We start from the raw sequence: 19942 nt of genomic DNA, 5'->3' as shown, positions 1-19942 counted from the left end.
ATTTGAACTTTCAGAAAGCTTTAGAGGTTATTTAGCAAAATAAAAGAACATGAGATAGGAGGCAACATGCTGCCATGGATTGAGAATTGGCCAACAGGCCAACAGAAAATAGGAATGTACAGGTCAATCTAGTATAGAATCATAGAATCCCTACAGTGCAGAAGGAGGCAATTCGGCCCATCAAGCCTACGCCAACAAAAATCCCGCCCAGGTCCTATCCCTGGAAGCCCATGTATTTACCCTGTTAGTCCCCCTGACACTAACGGACAATTTAGCATGGCCAGTCTACCTAACATGCACATCTTTGGAGTGTGGGATGAAACCGGATCATGTAGAGGAAACCCAAGCAGACACAGAGGGAACATGCAAACTCTGCACAGTCACCCAAGGCCAGAATTGAACCCCTGCTCCTGGTGCTGTGAGGGAGCACTGTGCCACATTGTAAGGCTGTGGCTAGTCAGGTACTGCAAGGGTCAGTACTTGGGCCCCAGCTGTTCACAATATACATCAATGATTTGGATGTGGGACCAAATGTAATATTTCCAAGTTCGCAAATCACAGAATCATAGAATACTACGGTGCAGAAGAGGCTCTTCCAACAATCATAAGAACATAAGAAATAGGAGCAGGAGTAGGCCATCTAGCCCTTCGAGCCTGCCCCAGCATTCAATAAGATAATGGCTGATCTGAAGTGGATCAGTTCCACTTTCCCGCTTTCTCCCCATAACCCTTAATTCCTTTGTCTATCAGAAACCTATCTACCCGTGACTTAAATATATTCAGCGAGGTAGCCTCCACCACTTCAATGGGCAGAGAATTCCAGAGATTCACCACCCTTTGAGTAAAGAAGTTCCTCCTCAACTCTGATCTAAACTGTCCGCCCCCTTATCTTGAGGCTGTGCCCTCTAGTCCTGCTATCCTTTCTAAGCGGGAAGAATGTCTCTCCCTCCACCCTATCTATCCCCTTCATTATCTTATATGTCTCTATAAGATCCCCCCTCAGCCTTCTAAACTCCAACGAGTACAGATCCAATCTATTCAGTCTGTCTTCATAGGCTAACCCCCTCATCTCGGGTATCAGCCTAGTGAACCTTCTCTGCACTCCCTCCAAGGCCAATATATCCTTCCGCAAGTGCGGCGACCAAAACTGCACACAGTACTCCAGCTGCGGCCTCACCAGTACCCTGTACAGTTGCAGCAAGACCTCCCTGCTTTTATATTCCATCCCCCTCGCTATAAAGGCCAACATTCCATTCGCCTTCTTGATCACCTGCTTCACCTGCAGACTGGGTTTTTGCGATTTGTGCACAAGGACCGCCAGGTCCCTCTGCACCGTAGCGTGCAGCAGCTTTTCGCCTTTTAAATAATAATAAGAACATAAGAAATAGGAGCAGGAGTAGGCCATCTAGCCCTTCGAGCCTGCGCCGCCATTCAATAAGATCATGGCTGATCTGTCGTGGCTCAGTTCCACATTCCCGCCCTCTCCCCATAACCCTTAATCCCCTTGCTTATCAAAAACCCATCAACCCGCGTCTTAAAAATATTTAGCGAGGCAGCCTCCACCACCTCAACGGCAGAGAATTCCAGAGATTCACCACCCTTTGAGTGAAGAAGTTCCTCCTCAACTCCGTTCTAAACTGCCCCCCCCTTTATCTTGAGGCTGTGCCCCCTAGTCCTACTGTCCTTTCTGAGTGGGAAGAGTCTCTCCACCTCTATCCTATCCATCCCATTCATCATCTTATATGTCTCAATGAGATCTCCCCTCATTCTTCTAAACTCTAACGAGTACAAGCCTAGTTTATTCAGCCTCTCCTCATAGCTCAACCCCCTCAACTCCGGTATCAGCCTAGTAAACCTCTGCACTCCCTCCAAGGCCAAAATAGCCTTGCGTAAGTGCGGCGACCAAAACTGCACACAGTACTCCAGCTGCGGCCTCACCAATGCCCTATACAGCTGCAGCAAGACCTCCCTACTTTTATATTCAATCCCCCTCGCTATGAAGGCCAGCATCCCATTCGCCTTCCTGACCACCTGCTGCACCTGCAGGCTGGGTTTTTGTGACTCATGCACAAGGACCCCGAGGTCCCTCTGCACCATCGCCTGCTGCAGTTTTTCGCCACGTAAGTAATAGTCCTTCCTACCATTATTCCTACCAAAGTGGACCACCTCGCACTTGCCAACATTAAATTCCATTTGCCAGTTCCTGGCCCATTCGCCCAGCCTATCTAGATCCTTCTGCAGACTCTCCACACCCTCCGCGCAATTTGCCGCTCCACCAATCTTGGTGTCATCAGCAAATTTCGACACCATACACTCGGTTCCCTCCTCCAGATCATCTATATAAGTGGTAAATAGCTGAGGCCCCAGACTGACCCCTGGGGCACTCCACTAGTCACCAACCGCCAATCCGAATAGTACCCATTAACCCCCACTCTCTGCCTCCTATTTGACAACCAATCCTCTATCCACGCTTACACCCTACCCCCAATCCATGCCCCCTTACCTTCTGCAATAACCTCTTGTGAGGTACCTTGTCAAATGCCTTCTGAAAATCAAGAAAGACCACACCCACCGGCTCTCCTCTATCCACCGCCCTAGACACATCCTCATAGAACTCCAATAAACTTGCCAGACACGACTTCCCCTTAACGAAACCGTGCTGCGTCTGCTCTATCAAGCAATTCCCCTCAAGATGCCTCGCTATTTCCTCCTTGATGACGGATTCTAACATTTTTCCTACAACAGACGTTAAACTAACCGGCCTATAATTCCCTGCCTTTTGCCTGGCACCCTTCTTAAACAACGGCGTAACATTAGCCGTTTTCCAATCTTCCGGCACTTCCCTGGAATCCAGCGACGTTTGGAAAATAACCACCAAGGCATCCACTATCACCTCCCTTCTACTATTATTTCTACCAAAGTGGATAACCTCACACTTGCTAACATTATACTCCATCTGCCAGGTCCTCGCCCACTCGCTCAGCCTATCCAGATCTCTCTGCAGACTTTCCACACCGTCCATGCAATTTGCTTTTCCACTCATGTTTGTGTCATCAGCAAATTTAGTTACCCTACACTCAGCCTCCTCCTCCAGATCATCTATGTAAAAGGTGAACAGTTGAGGCCCCAGCAACGATCCCTGTGGCACTCCACTAGTCACCAACTGCCAACCAGAATAGCACCCTTATTTCCAACTCTCTGCTTCCTATTAGACAGCCAATCCTCTATCCACGCTAATACCTTAACTCCAATTCCGTGCACCCTAACCTTGTGCAGCAACCTTTTGTGAAGCACCTTATCAAACGCCTTTTGGAAATCTAAAAACACGACATCCACTAGTTCCCCTCTGTCTACCACACTAGTCACATCCTCATAGAAATCCAATAAATTTGTTAAATACGACTTCCCCTTAACAAATCTGTGCTGCATCTGCTTGATCATTCTTTTCTAGGTGCCTCGAGTCTGCACCGACTTGTGTCCCTTCGTAACTGACCCTTAAACTAAGGGGAAGAGCTGCTCCTTATCCATCCTGTTCATGCCCCTTGTACACCTCAATCAGGTCGCCCCTCAGTCTTCTCTGCTCCAGAGAAAACAACACAAATCTATCCAACTTCTCTTTATAAGTTAAATGCTCCATCCAAGGCAACATCCTGGTGAATCACCTCTGTGCCACTTCCTATAATGTGGTGACTAGAACTGCACACACTACTACAACTGTGGCTTCACCAAAGTTCTATTCAACTCCATCATGACCTCTCTGATTTTATAATCTATACCCTGATTGGTAAAGGCCACTGTGCCATATGCCTTTTTCACCATCCTATTAACTTGCCTTTCCCCCTTCAGAGATCTATGGAAAAACATGCCAATGTCCCTTTGTCCTTCAGAACTTCTGAGTGTCAGACCAATCAAAGTATATTTCCTCGTCAAATTACTCCTTTCAAAGTGTATCACCTCACACTTTTCAGGGTTAAATTCCATCTCCACTTATCTGCCCATTTGACCATCGCATCTATATCTTCCTGTAACCCAAGACACTCACCCTCATGTTAACCATCCAGCCTTTTGTAGGGAATGACAAAGTATTGGACTTATTAGTGGGCTTAAACATGGATAAATCTCCAGGTCCAGATGAATTGTTTCCCAGGCTGTTGTGGGAGGTGAGGGAGGAAATTGCAAGGGCTCTGACCCAAATTTTTAATTCCTCTCTGACCACTGGAGAGGTGCTACAGGACTGGAGAACAGCTTATGTGATCCCACTATTTAAGAAAGGTTGTAGAGACAAGCCAGGGAACTTAACAGCCAAACTTACTAATCCTAGCCCCCATATCATCATCTATGTCATTTATATGAGTCACGAACAATAGGGGGCCCAGCACAGATCCCACGGGACGCCACTAATCACTGGCCTCCAGTCACTGAAGCAGTCATCTGTCATCACCGTCTAAGCCAATTATGAATTCACCTTGTCAGATTACCCTGTACCCCATGTGCATTTTTGTTCTTAATAAGTCTCTTATGCGGGACTTTGTTGAAGGTTTTGCTGAAATCCATGTAAACGACATCAGCCGTACGACCCTCATCCACACACTTGGTTACATGCTCAAAAAGTTAAATCAAATTTCTTAGGCATGACCTCCCTGTGACAAAACCATGCTGATTACCCCTGATCAAACCTTGTCTCTCCAAATGGAATTAGATTCTCTCCTTCAGAATCTTCTCCAGTAATTTCCCAACCAGAGATGTGACCAGAAACAGAGGCTTGTCTCTACAACCATTCTTAAATAGTGGAACCACATAAGCTGTTCTCCAGCCCCGAAGCACCTCTCCAGTGGTCAGAGAGGAATTAAAAATTTGGGTCAGAGCCCTTGCAATGTCCTCCCTCACCTCCCACAACAGCCGGGGAAACAATTCATCCGGACCTGGAGATTTATCCACGTTTAAGCCCGCTAATACGTCCAATACTTTGTCATTCCCTATGACAATTTGCTCTAGAACCTCACTCCCCGGGTTCAATAACTACCTCCTCATACTCATGGGTGAAAACAGATGTGAAATATTCATTTAACACCCTACCACTGTCCTCTCCCTCAACCCACACATTTCCTCTTTGGACCCTAATGAGCCCTACTCTTTCCCTGGTTGTCCCCTTTCCATTGATATACTTATTGAATATTTTAGGATTTTCCCTACTTTTATCAGCCAGAACTTTCTCATATTCCCTCTTATCTCTTCTAATTGATTTCTTAAGATCCATACTGCACTTCCTGTACTCCACTGATGCCTCCACAGACTTACTTCCCTTATTTTTGTTACCAGTACGAGAGGAGTAAATCTGTTAATAACCTCTCTTTTCCTTCTCTATAAAGTCAGGCGGGAATGCGTGTTGTGAGGAAGATGTAGAGAGACTACAGGAAGATTTGGACAGACTTAGTATCACAGAATCATATAGCGCAGAAGAGGCCCTTCACCCATCAAATCTGCACTGACACAAGGCTGATACCGGAGATGACGGGGTTGGACTATGAAGAGAGACTGAATAGACTGGGTCCGTACTCGTTGGAGTTTAGAAGGATGAGGGGGGATCTTATAGAGACGTATAAGACAATGAAGGGGATGGATAGGGTAGAGGTAGAGAGATTCTTCCCACTTCGAAAGGATAGCAAAACTAGAGGGCACAGCCTCAAGATAAGGGGGGGTGCAGTTCAGATCAGAGATGAGGAGGAACTTCTTCACTCAAAGGGTGGTGAATCTCTGGAATTCTCTGCCCGTTGAAGTGGTGGAGGCTACCTCAATAAATATATTTAAGTCACGGGTGGATAGGTTTTTGATAGACAAGGGAATTAAGGGCTATGAGGAGAAAGCGGGAAAGTGGAACTGATCCACTTCAGGTCAGCCATGATCTTATTGACTGGCGGGGCATGCTCAAAGGGTTAGATGGCCTACTCCTGCTCCTATTTCTTATGTTCTTATGACACTTGAGAACCCCCTAACCTACCTAACTAATCCCATTTACCAGCATTAGTCCATAGCCTTGAATGTTAACACATGCCAAGTGCTCATCCAGGTGCTTCTTAAAGGATATGGAGCAAACTGCCTCCACTGCCTTCCCAGGCAGCACATTTCAGATGGCTGCTACCCTCTGGGTAAAAACAATTTTCCTCACATTCCCCCTAAAGCTCCTGCCCCTCACCTAGAACTTGTGTCGTCTTGCGACTAAGGGGAATAGCTGCTCCTGATCCATGCTGTCCATGCCCCTCATAGTATTGTACACCTCAATCAGGTCGCTCCTCAGTCTTCTCAGCTTCAATGAAAACAACCTAAGTCTATCAACTTTATAACCTAAATGTTCCATCCTAGGCAACATCCTGGTGAATCGCCTCTGCATCTCCTCCAGTGCAGTCACACCCTTCCTGTAATGTGGCCAACAGAACTGCACGCAGTACTCCAGCTACAGCCTTATCAAAGTTCTATAGAACTCCAATATGACTTCCTTGCTCTTGTAATCTAACACAAGTGTTCCATGTGCTTTTTTTCATGAACATGTCCTTCCAATTTCAGAGATCTATGGACAAACACACCAAGGTCCCTTTGCTCTTGGAACTTCCATGTGTCATGCAATTCATTTGACTTCTTCCTTGTTAAATTACTCATAGAGGTTTACAACATGGAAACAGGCCCTTTGAGCCAACTTGTCCATGCTGCCCAGTTTTTACCATTAAGTTAGTCCCATTTGTCCATATTTGGCCTATATCCCTCTATACCCATCTCACCCATGTGATTGTGTAAATGCTTTTTAAAAGACAAAATTGTACTTACCTCTATTACTATCTCCGGCAGCTTGTTCCTGACACTCACCACCCTTTGTGTAAAAGAATTGCCCCTCTGGATACTTTTGTGTCTCTCCCTTCTCACCTTAAACTTATGTACGCTAGTTTTAGACTCCACTAGCTTTGAGAATAGATGTTGACTATCTACCTTATCTATGGCACTTATTATTTTATAAACCTTTATAAGATCAGCACTAAGTCTCCTGTGCTCCAGGGAAAAAAATTCCAGTCTATCCAGCCTCTCCTTATAACTTAAACTATCAAGTCCTGGTAGCATCCTAGTAAATCTTTTCTGCACTCTTTCTAGTTTAATAATATTCTTTCTATAATAAGGTGATCAAAACTGTACACAGTATTCCAAATGTGGCCTTACCATTGACTTGTACAACTTCAACAAGACATCCCAACTCCTGTATTCAGTGTTCTGACCAATGAAACCAAGCATGTTGAATACCTTCTTTGCCACTCTGTCCACCTGTGACTCCACTTTCAAGGAACTATGAACCCGTACCCCTAGATCTCTTTGTTGTACAACTCTCCTAATACCCTACCACTAACTGAGAAAATTATGTCCTGTTTCGATCTACCAAAATGCATCACCTCGCATTTATCTAAATTAAACTCCATTTGCCATTCACTGGTTCAATTGATCAAGATCCCGTTGCAGTCCTAGATAACTTTCTTAGCTGTCCACTATGCCACTAATCTTGGTGTCATCTGTAAACTTACTAACCATGTCTCTTAAATTCTCATCCAAATCATTAATATAAATGACAAATACCAGCACCGATCCCTGAAGTACACCACTGGTCACAGGTCTCCAGTTTGAAAAACAACCCTTTGCAACCACCTTCTGTCTTCTGTCATCAAGCCAATTTTGTACCCAATTGGCTACCTCACCCTTAATCCAAAGTAAGTGGGCCAGAACATGGCAGATGGAATACAGTGTGGAAAAATGTGAGGTAATCTGTTTTGTAGAAGGAACAAATGTTCAGAGTATTTCCTAAACAGTAAGAAATTTGTAAGGGTAGATATTGTGACGTTAGTGTACCTCTAAGAAGTTTTTTTAAAATCGTGATTACAGCCTTTGGTGATGTCATTGCTAGAAGGAGGAGAAAAATACTGAGCAGGTCAGGTGACCGAAGTTTTTCAGCTTTCAGTTTTGTTTTGACTGCAGTGTTAGAGGCTGTCTTAGAAGCAAGCTGGAAAAGAAGCCTCTTTCTTTCTTTTGCTTTGAAAATTTTACAAGTTAGCTGAAAGAAGTGGTTGTTGCCACGCTGCAATAAAGCATCTGTGCTTTGGTGTTTTAGGAGCTGATACATCTACAAAGCCTTCACAGTTTTCAAGATCATTTGAAATCAACATTCAACCTAGTGAACTGGATTCCAGTATCATGTGAGCTTTAGACTGTGCAGTGATAAATCTGTTTGAAGGGTTTTGTTTGTTGGATTTTGGTTTTGACTGGAACATCATTAGATATATTCATTAAGGGTTATACATCAGTGTGGTTGTTTTGTTTTTATTTGTAATTGATAAAAGTTCATGCTAATTTTCTTACTATACATGTTAACTATATTGTTATATAAATTTTGTTTGATAAAAGCTCCTTAGTGGGTCTTTTGAATCATACCTGAAGTGGAACATATGCTTCTCCTATCCAAATTCAAAGTACAAAACTTTATGGTCCAGCGAGCTTCATAAAATACTTTGGAGCTTCTAACCTGAACTATAACAATATACAAAGGATCTGGGTGTTCTTGTCCATAAATCACCGAAGGCCAACCTCCAGGTACAGCAAGCTATTAGGAAGGCTGATGGAATGTTAGCCTTTATTGTGAGAGGATTTGAGTACATGAGTAGTGAGTTGTTGCTCAATTGTATAGGAACTTGGTTAGACTGCACCTGGAGTACTCTGTGCAGTTTTAGTCTCCTTACCTCAGAAAGGATATTATGGCCATAGTGGGATAACTATAACAAAGATTTGCTGCAGATAAGCTGGGACTGTTTGGGAAAACAGGACCTGTATTCTCTCGATCTTTGAAGAATGAGCAGTAGTCTCTTCAAAACCTACAAAATCATAAAATCCTTACAGTGCAGAAGGAGACCATTCGGCCCATTGAGTTTCCACTGACAACAATTTCACCCAGGTCCTATCCCCATAACCAGACGTATTTATCCTGCTAATCCCCCTGAATAAGGGGCAATTTAGCATGGCCAATTCACCTAACTAACCCGAATATTTTTGGAGTCAAAATACTTAAGGAAGAGTCAGGGTAGACGCAGGTAAGCGTTTCCCCTAGTTGAGGAGTCTAGAACCAGGGAGCACAATTTCAAAATAAGAAGGGGCATCACTTAAGATCCAGAAAAAGCGATGTTTCTTTACACAGAGAATTGTGAATCTTTGGAATTCTCTACAGCAGAGGATAGTGGAAGCTCAGCCATTGAGGGTATTTAAAACAGAGATACATTGCTGATGAACAATAACATAACGACTTATGCGGACAGTGGGTGTAAAAGGAATTGAAGTGTCCAATCAGCCATGATCATATTGAATGTAGGGCAGGCTCGATGGGCTGAATGATCTATTCATGTTCCAATGATCTATGTGGCCATGAGACTTACCTCACCGACGAAAGGCACCACAGGGCATCTGGAGAATTTCCACCAGCAATGTCTCCGTGGGACACTCAAAGTCAAAGAGCAAAGAAAATTACAGCGCAGGAACAAGCCCGTTAGCCTTCCAAGCCTGCACCGATCATGCTGCCCGACTGAACTAAAACCCCTACCCTTCCAGGAACTGTATCCCTCTATTCCTATCCTATTCATGTATTTATCCCTCTATTACGTCCTATTCATGTGTTCATGTATCAAGTGGGAGGACAAGCAAATGAATCCCAGCATCCACACCAAAGCCAATTCCTCAATCACCAACATGCAAAATCCCTCCTTCTGGTCTGGATATTGCACCCACATGCCAATTCATGAACTTCTGAAGCAGAAACTCTTAATCACAACTTCAGAATGGTGCCTGATCTCAAGCAAGACAGAGAAAATGTTTTAAGAATGCTCTGAAATCCTCGTTGAAAAGGTGCATGGAAGGAACTTGCTGCAAACCATGCTCATCCAACAAGCTGACCAGATAAACCTTGCTGCAGAGAGGTGACCAAATTGAAGGAGAGACAACAGAATAGACTCCTGGCTCAAGAAACCTCCTTCCTCAGGGCAAACTCTCTTCTATTTGCTCAAAATCCTGTGGCTCAGGATTGGTCTGGGGAGTCACCTGAGGACACACAAGTCATCATGCTTTGAGAAACTGATAATGCGAAGACTAATCTTCTGTTATTTTATCCATGAACAAATATAAGATATGCTCCATTTACTATGGACAATTATCCTCGTAGAAATTTAGAATCCATAGCATTTCACATTTCTCCCTTTAAATGCAATCATGTTATGACCTGTTAGGTTAATATTCATATGTAGTTGGGCTATTAACTAAATTTGGTTTAATAACAATTACTAAGTCTAATATGCTATACCCCTGTTTGGTTTTAGGAATATTGCTGCAGAAAAATATCCAAAAACACTCAAGAAATTTTTGATCTGATTTGATTTATTATTGTCACATATATTAGCATACAGTGAAAAGTATTGTTTCTTGTGAGCTATACAGACAAAGCATACTAGTCATAGAGAAGGAAACGAGGGAGTGCAGAGTGAAGTGTTACAGTCATATCTAGGGTGTAGAGAAAGATAAACTTAAAGTAGATCCAGTCAAACGTCTGACAGAAGCAGGGATGAAGCTGTTCTTGAGTCGGTTGGTACATAAAAACATAAGAAATAGGAGCAGGAGTAGGCCATCTAGCCCCTCGAGCCTGCCCCTCCATTCAATAAGATCATAGATGATCTAAAAGTGGTTCAGTTCCACTTACGCGCCTTCTCCCCATAACCCTTAATTCCCTTATTGATCAGAAATCTATCTACCTGTGACTTAAACATATTCAATGGGCAGAGAATTCCAGAGATTCACTACCCTCTGAAAGAAGAAGTTCCTCCTCAACTCTGTTCTAAACTGACTCCCCCTTATTTTGAGGCTGTGTCCTCTAGTTCTTGTTTCCTTTCTAAGTGGAAAGAACCTCTCTGCCTCTACCTAGCCCCTTCATTATCTTATATGTCTCTATAAGATCACCCCTCAACCTTCTAAACTCCAACGAGTACAGGCCCAATCTACTCAATCTCTCCTCGTAAGCTAACTCCCTCATCTCCGGTATCAACCTGGTGAACCTTCTCTGTACTCCCTCCAAGGCCAGTATATCCTTCCGCAAATAAGGGGACCAAAATTGCACATGGTAATCTAGTTGTGGGCGCACAGTACTCTAGTTGCGGGCCCACAGTACTCTAGTTATGGTACATGTCATCAGACTTTTGCATCTTTTTCCCGATGGAGGAAGGTCAAAGAGAGTATGTCCGGGGTGCATGGGGTCCTTAATTATGCTGGCTGCTTTGCTGATGCAACGAGAAGTGTACAAGATTCAATGGATGGCAGACTGATTTGCATGGTGGATTGGGCTACATTCACGACCTTTTGTAGTTCCTTGCGGTTTTGGGCAGAGCAAGAGTCATATCAAGCTGTGATACAACCAGAAAGAATGCTTTCTATGGTGCATCTGTAGAAGTTGGTGAGAGTCATAGCTGACATGCCAAATTTCCTTAGTCTTCTGAGAAAGTAGAGGCATTGGTGGGCTCTCTTAACTATTGTGTCGGCCTGGGAGTCCAAGGCAGGTTGTTGGTGATCTGGACACCTAAAAACTTGAAGCTTTCAACCATTTCTACTTCGTTGATGTAGATGGGGGCATGGTCTTCACTATACTTCCTGAAGTTAATGACAATCTCCTTTGTTTTGTTGACATTGAGGAAGAGATTGTTGTCGTCGCACCAGTTCACCAGATTTCACCATCTTTCTGGTGTGTGCAGCAAGTTGGCTGATCACAATCCATATGAAATTTAAATTTTTCATTCAAACTGCCATGACTTTGCTACATGTTTGTGGCAATTTTAACTCTTTACATTTATACAATCAGACACTTCACACCTGTTACCAAGGGGTCTCTGTACAGCACCCAGCACTGTCTTAAATATTTTAGAATTTCTTAATTGCATCCATAGGTCTATATTGCCTGTTTCTCTCTCATTATACCTTCTCTAATCATTGAAGTGACTTCATCCTTTATTTCTAAAACTGTCCCTCCACTCTGCCATTTTTCCATTGACTATAAACCTGGTATATTTAGATCTCAGTCCTGACTATAGTCATGGATTGAATTTTAACAGTCTTTTGAAGATGACAACAGGATTGGTGGGCATTAAAAAATAGTGAAGGTGAGTGGTGTGTTAATTTCAAGATGCTGTTCTCAGAGCTGGCAGTAATGAACAGTGTGGGTTGAAGAGTCTTCCTTCAGCTCAGACCAATTAAAATATTGTAGTTAACTTATCAAGTCTGCAAGTGCTAGAAGGTGTAATTTTTAAAAAGTCAAACAGGTTATCTGCATCTTAAGAAGCTAACCAGCTAAAGGTTGGCAGGTAGGGTCCCATAAGCCTGCAAGGCAAAGGAGGACCGGACACCTGTTAAGCAATGCTCTTGGTGCTGGACAGGTGTCAAGAATAGTAGGCACGCATCCCTGGCTTTGAATAAAGGCAAATAGCATCTGTAACGAAAACAGAAGTGCTGGAAAATCTCAGCAGGTCCTGGGCTTTGAATGCAGTTTGCACCCCTCACTTCCCCCCCTGCCCCAACATCATAGGATCAGAACCATGGGGTGCAGTTAGGTGACCAGCTACCCAGAGGGCATTCGGGGTATTTCTGTCAAATTTTGGGCTCAGTAGTAATGAGGAGCAACTGGCTTTGCAGGGAGCCACAGGAGAGGAAAGAAGAACAAGAAGACAACACGGGCCAATCCATCAACAAAGGATCGACTGCCAAAAATAGAGCTACCTGGAGATGACTGAAGAACAAGTGCTACAATCTCTTCTCACAGACAAATGCTGTTGTCACTAAAATCCTGCCTTCACTGTACTGGTCTCTCTGCTCTGCAGATAGCCATCAAAGTCACTGTGCATTTATGCTACTTTGTTTCTGACGATCAACTGTTGGACCCTAAGTGACATCTTAAAATTGGTTTTACACAACTGCATCTCCCTGATCACTATGCTTCCTTTGCCAAAGCTGGACAATACAATTATTTAACAACATACAACTTTACAAAGACAGGTGGTCTCCATCGTTGGATTTCTCCAGGTTCAGAGTGTCATCAACTGCACCCATGTGTCATTGAGACATCCAGTGACTGGCCAATGAGATCCACCTGCAGGACTGGCATCACTCCCTCAACATCCTGTTGGTCTGTGATTACAAACCTTTTCTCTGTGTGCGCTCACTATGTCTTGGCAACTGCCATGGCTCCTTTACCCTCCGCTAGTCCACGCTGTCTCACATCGTCACTCCAATCCTCCAGGTGCTGGAATGGATCCTGGAGAACAGGAGAATCCCTGGCAGAGGTAGCTATTAATACCTGTAGGGTGCCCAGAAAGAATTTACACAATCAATGCCACCTGATTGGCAGACAACCAGTGACCAGACCATCGAGTTTCTGAAAATGTGATTGCTGTGCCTGGACCGGTTAGGTGGTGGTTTCCAATACCTTCCTGTAAGGATCTTGGTCATGGCGGTAGCCTGCTGCCCTCCAGAGAAGTGTGGACCTTGAGAAAGAGGAGTCTCTGGAATGAGACAGCTCATCGGTAGAAGATGAATAGGTAAAAGACGAAAAGACAGAGCAAGATGGCATGGGAGAGAGAAGTGTCATTGCTGCACAACACAAGGTATAGTCTCTTACTGCCATCCTCTGGTTTAAAGGGACTTCTTTCTCTCCCTTACAGACTCGAGCATTAGATCCAGGTTGGCATTGGTGATATGAGAATTTGTCTTGGATTCCAAGTGTCCAGCTTTCCTACTCATTTCCCTCTGTTGCAGTGGAAAGCTTTCACGCAAACCATAAATGTTTTCCCCAGGATAGGCTTTGATCTGACTCGCCTCTGCTCCTGCCCTACATTGGCTGTGAGTGTACAGGAGACCCGCCTCCCTATAAATTAATTCACCCCTGAGAAAATGTGAACTTTTAAGAGCTTCCCACAAGAGATAGGTTTCTGACTCAGAAATACACCCACTTCTTGTTTCCTGTTTCTGAAGTGAAAATTCAACTCTTAGGTGGAATTTTACAGCCTCGTTCATCCCAAAAACATAAAATTCTACCCAAGGCCAACAGATCTTTTCACAGTTCTCCCTGTGCTCGCTCCAATTCCCATGGCAGGTGTGATGGTAAAGTTCCAGCCCGTGTCTCAGTAATGATAACTGAGAATGGTTACAGTGATGACTATCATGTCTTACCTCCAGTTCATTCAATTTGTAACTTTAACCCTGTATGATGGGATAAAGTCATGATGTGGATATGCCAGCGTTGGACTGGGGTAAACACAGTAAAAAGTCTGACAACACCAGGTTTTAGTGGACTAAAACCTGGTGTTGTCAGACTTTTTACTGATGGGATAAAGAACAGGGAGATTATTCAGGCCACACAACCTACCCTATGCTTCCACTCTAATGTCTTTCCACACATTACTTCTTGCTCACTCTTGGTTTAATTACTTTAAAGCTTTTCGTTTTTCCTTAACCTGTAGAGCCAAAGCACAATTTCTTCCATTAATGACCATCCATCCATCATAAGATTTAAGTGGATAACAGGTTGATGATTTTGCAATGTTCAATTTGCAAATCACCAGGATTTTGATACAATGACAATGAAAGAACACTAATTGTGTGATTCCCACTGACTTCAGCTTCAGCCTGAATATCATCAAAATGTTGCAAGATGTGGACAAAGACAGTAGTCATACACACAATAGTCTTTGCCCACATCTTGCAACATTTTGATGACATCCAGGCTAGGGCTGAAGTTAGTGGGAATCACACGATTAATGTTCTTTGTGTCAGAATCCTGGAATTCCTTATATAATAGAACCCCATATATTCAACACATATAGTGTCAGAGGACACAAGCTGTGCCACAGTGAGTCTTATGGATGGGAGCATGAGTCTGGCAGGTGGAGACCTGCTGTCTTCCTGCCTCCATCCTCCATCAAATCTATGATGGGAAGGCCACTGGATGGCCTTAACTTGTACAGCTTTTATAAGCATATATTAAAAGGAAGAGTGTAGCTAAAGTAACAGAGGTGGGAGAACTTATCATGGGGAATGAAGGAATGGCGTTGAACAAATGTTTTGTGTCTGTCTTCACAGTTGAAGGGAGCAAATACATGATAGCTAAATATGCCAATGACACCAAGTAAGTAGGAGAGTAAGTTGTCAAGAGGTGGCAGAAAATCAGCAAAGGGATATCAATAGATTAAATGAGTGGACAGAAGTTTGACACGTGGAGTGAAAATTTGATGTATGTGTGAAAATGTGAACTTACCCACTTTGGCAGGAGAAGAGAAAAGCAGTATGTTATTTAAATGGACAGAGATTACGGAATTCAGTGGTACCGAGGGATCTGGGTGTCCTGACAGAATTTTACAGCACAGAAAGAGGCCCTATGGTCTATCGTGTCTCTGCCGGCCATCAAGCACCTATCTATTCTAGTCCCATTTTCCAGCACTTGGTGGTATCCTTGTATGATACAGCATTTCAAGTACTCATCAAAATGCTTCTTAAATTTTGTGAGGGTTCGCATCTATCATCCTTTCAGGCAATGCGTTTCAGATTCCCACCACCCTCTGAGGAAAAGGTTTTTCCTCAAATCCCTTCTAAATCTCGAAGTACAGCAAGTGATTAAAAGGCAGTTGAAAAGTTGGAGTTTATTACAAGAGGAATGGAATATAAAATTGGGACGTTTTACAGTAGTTGTAAAGGATATTGTAGAAACCACACCTGGAATACTGTATACAGTTTTGGTCCCCTTATTTGAAAAGAAATAAAGTTAAAGTTTATTTATTAGTCACAAGTAAGGCTTACATTAACACTGCAATGAAGTTACTGTTAAATTCTCCTAGTCACCACAGTCCAGCGCCTGTTCGGGTCAATGCACCTAACCAGCATGTCTTTCAGAATGTGGGAGGAAACCAAAGCACCCAGAGGAAACCCATGCAGACTTGGGGAGAACGTGCAAACTTCACACAGATAGTGACCCAAGCCGGGAAACAAACCCGGGTCCCTAGCGCTGTGAAGCAGCAGTGCTAACCACTGTGCTCCCGTGCCGCCCCTTGCTTTAGAAACAGTTCAGAGAAGGTTCACTTGACGCATTCCTGGAATAAAGGACTTACTCCATGCTTATACGTATTGGAGTTTAGAAGAACGAGAGGTGGTGAAATTCCCCCCCGCAGCGTGTTTGCTGGCGTAAACCATTGGCCACTGGTTGAACCTTCTGGTTCCGCCGATGTCTGTGGTGTTTTGTATGGCTTGCCCACCCAACACCAGGGAATCTGCCGCAGGCGTCGCCTTCGGCAGGACTGGAAGATGCTGCTGGCAGGAATGGACGGAAAAACCCACCCATAAGATTTTGAAGGGACTTAAGGTAGATACCATGAGGATGTTTCCACTGTGGGAGAACATAAGAACATAAGACAAGGTCCCCCATGCAAGACTTCTTGAGAAGGTGAGAGGGCATGGGATCCAAGGGGCTTTGGCCTTGTGGATCCAGGACTGGCTTGCCTGCAGAAGGCAGAGAGTGGTTGTGGATGGGTTTTCTTCTGCATGGAGGTCGGTCACCAGTGGAGTGCCCCAGGGATCTGTTCTAGGACCCTTGCTGTTTGTCATTTTCATAAATGACCTGGATGAGGAAGTGGAGGGATGGGTTAGTAAGTTCGCCAATGATACGAAGGTTGGTGGTGTTGTGGATGGTCTGGAGGGATGTCAGAAGTTGCAGCGGGACATAGATAGGATGCAAGACTGGGCGGAGAAGTGGCAGATGGACTTCAACGCAGATAAATGTGTAGTGGTCCATTTTGGCAGGACCAATGGGATGAAGGAGTACAATATCAAGGGTAGGAGTCTTAGCTGTGTTGAAGAGCAGAAGGATCTTGGGGTCCAGGTCCATAGGACTCTTAAATCGGCCTCGCAGGTGGAGGATGTGGTCAAGAAGGCATATGGTGTACTGGCCTTCATTAATCGAGGGATTGAGTTTCGGAGTCAGGAGGTAATGCTGCAACTTTATAAGACCCTTGTCAGACCCCACTTGGAGTACTGTGTGCAGTTCTGGTCGCCTCACTATAGGAAGGACGTGGAAGCTATTGAAAGGGTGCAGAGGAGATTTACAAGGATGTTGCCTGGATTGGGAGGCATGCCTTATGAAGATAGGTTGAGGGAGCTGGGACTTCTCCCTGGAGAGACGAAGGTTGAGAGGTGACCTGATAGAGGTTTATAAGATGTTGAGAGGAATAGATAGGGTGGATTCTCAGAGGCTATTTCCCCGGGCTGAAATGGTCGCTATGAGAGGACACAGATTTAAGGTGCAGGGAAGCAAGTACAGAGGAGATGTTAGGGGTAGGTTTTTCACTCAGAGGGTGGTGAGTGAATGGAATCGGCTGCAATCGGTGGTGGTGGAGGCAAACTCACTGGGGTCTTTTAAAAGACTTCTGGATGAGTGTATGGGATCTAATGGGATTGGGGGTTATAGGTAGGTCTATGGCTTAGTAGGTATAGATGTGATCGGCGCAACTTGTGGGCCGAAGGGCCTGTTTGTGCTGTAGTGTTCTATGTTCTATAAGAAATAGAAGCAGAAGTAGGCCATCTAGCCCTTCGAGCCTGCCCCACCATTCAATAAGATAATGGCTGATCTGAAGTGGATCAGTTCCACTTTCCCGCTTTCTCCCCATAACCCTTAATTCCCGAGTCTGTCAGAAACCTATCTACCCGTGACTTAAATATATTTAGCGAGGTAGCCTCCGCCACTTCAACGGGCAGAGAATTCCAGAGATTCACCACCCTTTGAGTGAAGAAGTTCCTCCCCAACTCTGATCTAAACTACCCCCCCTTATCTTGAGGTGGTGTCCTCTAGTCCTGCTTATCCTTTCTAAGCGGGAAGAATCTCTCTACCTCTACCCTATCCATCCCTTTCATTATCTTATACGTCTCTATAACATCCCCCCTCATCCTTCTAAACTCCAACATGTACAGACCCAGTCTATTTAGTCTCTCTTCATAGGCCAACCCCCTCATCTCCGGTATCAGCCCAGTGAACCTCCTCTGCACTCCATCCAAGGCCAATACATCCCTCCGCAAGTGCGGCGACCAAAACTGCACACAGTACTCTAGCTGTGGCCTCACCAGTACCCTGTACAGTTGCAGCAAGACCTTCCTACTTTTATATTCTGTCCCCCTCGCTATAAGCGCCACCATTCCATTCGCCTTCTGATCACCTGCTGCACCTGCAGTCTGGGTATTTGCGACTCATGCACAAGGACCCCCAGGTCCCTCTGCACCGTAGCATGCTGCAGCTTTTCGCCTTTTAAATAATAATCCCTCCTACTATTATTTCTGCCAAAGTGGATAACCTCACACTTGCTAACATTATAATCCATCTACCAGGTCCTCGCCCACTCACTCAGCCTATCCAGATCTCTCTGCAGACTTTCCACACCGTCCACTTAATTTGCTTTTCCACTCATCTTCGTGTCATCAGCAAATTGCATCACCCTACACTCAGCCCCCTCCTCCAGATCATCTATATAAATGGTAGACAGTTGAGGCCCCAGCACCGATCCCTGCGGCACTCCACTAGTCACCAACTGCCAACCAGAATAGTACCCACAGATACCAACTCTTTGCTTCCTATTAGACAGCCAATCCTCTACCCACGCTAACACCTTACCTCCAACTCCGTGTACCCGAACCTTCTGTAGCAACCTTTTGTGAGGCACCTAATCAAACGCCTTTTGGAAATCTAAAAACACCACATCCACCTGTTCCCCTCTGTCTACCGCAAGAAGCGAGAATTAAGGAAATTGTTTAAGAGAGACCTCTTTCCCTCTTAAGAGTGAGATGATGAGAATTGTTTTCTTTCATAGGGTCATTAGGATGTGAAATTTTCCTCTCTGGAGAGTAGTGGAGACTGGGTCATTGAATTTATTCAAGGCCTTGTTAGGCAGGCCTTTGATAGACTGTGATATCTGTCAAAAGTTACGGGGGCAGACAGAAAAGTGGAATTGAGATCACAATATCCTTTGCTAAATAATAACAAATTTTTAATTTAGCTGAATTAAAATTGTGACTGATCCTGTTACAGGCTACATTTCTCTTCCTGAAGTTTTTCTGTGTCTCAGGCTAGAGAAAGAGAGAATAAATGTTATATATACCTCCTTATTCAGCAACAATAATCTAAGCTGCCTTTGAAGCTGTCAAAGTTACCACCTTTCCTGAAATCTCACCTTTATACAGGAACTTGCTCACCTGTATGACTGTTCAACTAAAGACCCCTGAAATTGTAATTCCAGCTCCCTACCTAGAATCAAACCTAATGAACTATACTGCCTAAAAGCTAACACTTGCTTGGAGCTAACACTAAAAGCTAGCTTGGAGAAATAAACAGGCTGATAGCCGATGGACTAGTATCCAACAAAGGATTTTTCTGATCATGAGTAAAACTTGCTATAGAATTATTGAATGGCTCTGATTTTTCTCATTTAGTTAGATAACCTGGTGACTGTGTGGTAAGTAAACCTATATTTTTGTTGAAGTGCGTGCGAAAATCCAGATACTCTTATTACAAAGAATGAATAATAGGTTTTCATACACAGTGCATAATTTACGCTTGTTGCATTCACAGTTTGAGGAAGCAAACAATTTGGCATTGCAAAATGCAAAAAAGGAACTAGACTGCTATCGTAAAGAGGCGAATGAGCTCAAATTGAAAGTAAGTGTCTTACCAGGTGGAATTTCTGTGATGTATTGATTTTGTTTGAAGTTACTGCTACATGTCAACCCTCCCCCACTCTTGGAATGTCTGGGTTCACAAAAAATTTTACCCGTAACTTATTGTCACTCTAGTAACCTAATGGATTCTCTC

At 44.0% G+C, this 19942-nt stretch overlaps 1 protein-coding gene across 1 annotated transcript in view; it reads left to right on the top strand.

Annotated features, from left to right (window-relative positions):
* LOC145349783 (glial fibrillary acidic protein-like) overlaps window positions 1-19942 on the top strand; it is a 95463-nt gene that overhangs the window by 62317 nt on the left and 13204 nt on the right. Inside the window, exon 5 of the mRNA XM_080198328.1 lies at window positions 19703-19789. Within this exon, the coding sequence (XP_080054454.1) occupies window positions 19703-19789 (87 nt within the window). The remainder of the gene's footprint in view (window positions 1-19702; window positions 19790-19942) is intronic.

The sequence above is a fragment of the Carcharhinus amblyrhynchos genome, chromosome 11, assembly GCF_965287045.1.
Source record: "Carcharhinus amblyrhynchos chromosome 11, sCarAmb.v2.hapA, whole genome shotgun sequence".
Classification (NCBI taxonomy): Eukaryota; Metazoa; Chordata; class Chondrichthyes; order Carcharhiniformes; family Carcharhinidae; genus Carcharhinus; species Carcharhinus amblyrhynchos.
The sequence above is the reverse complement of the archived record's forward strand: the minus strand, read 5'-3'. Positions and strand labels throughout refer to the sequence as shown.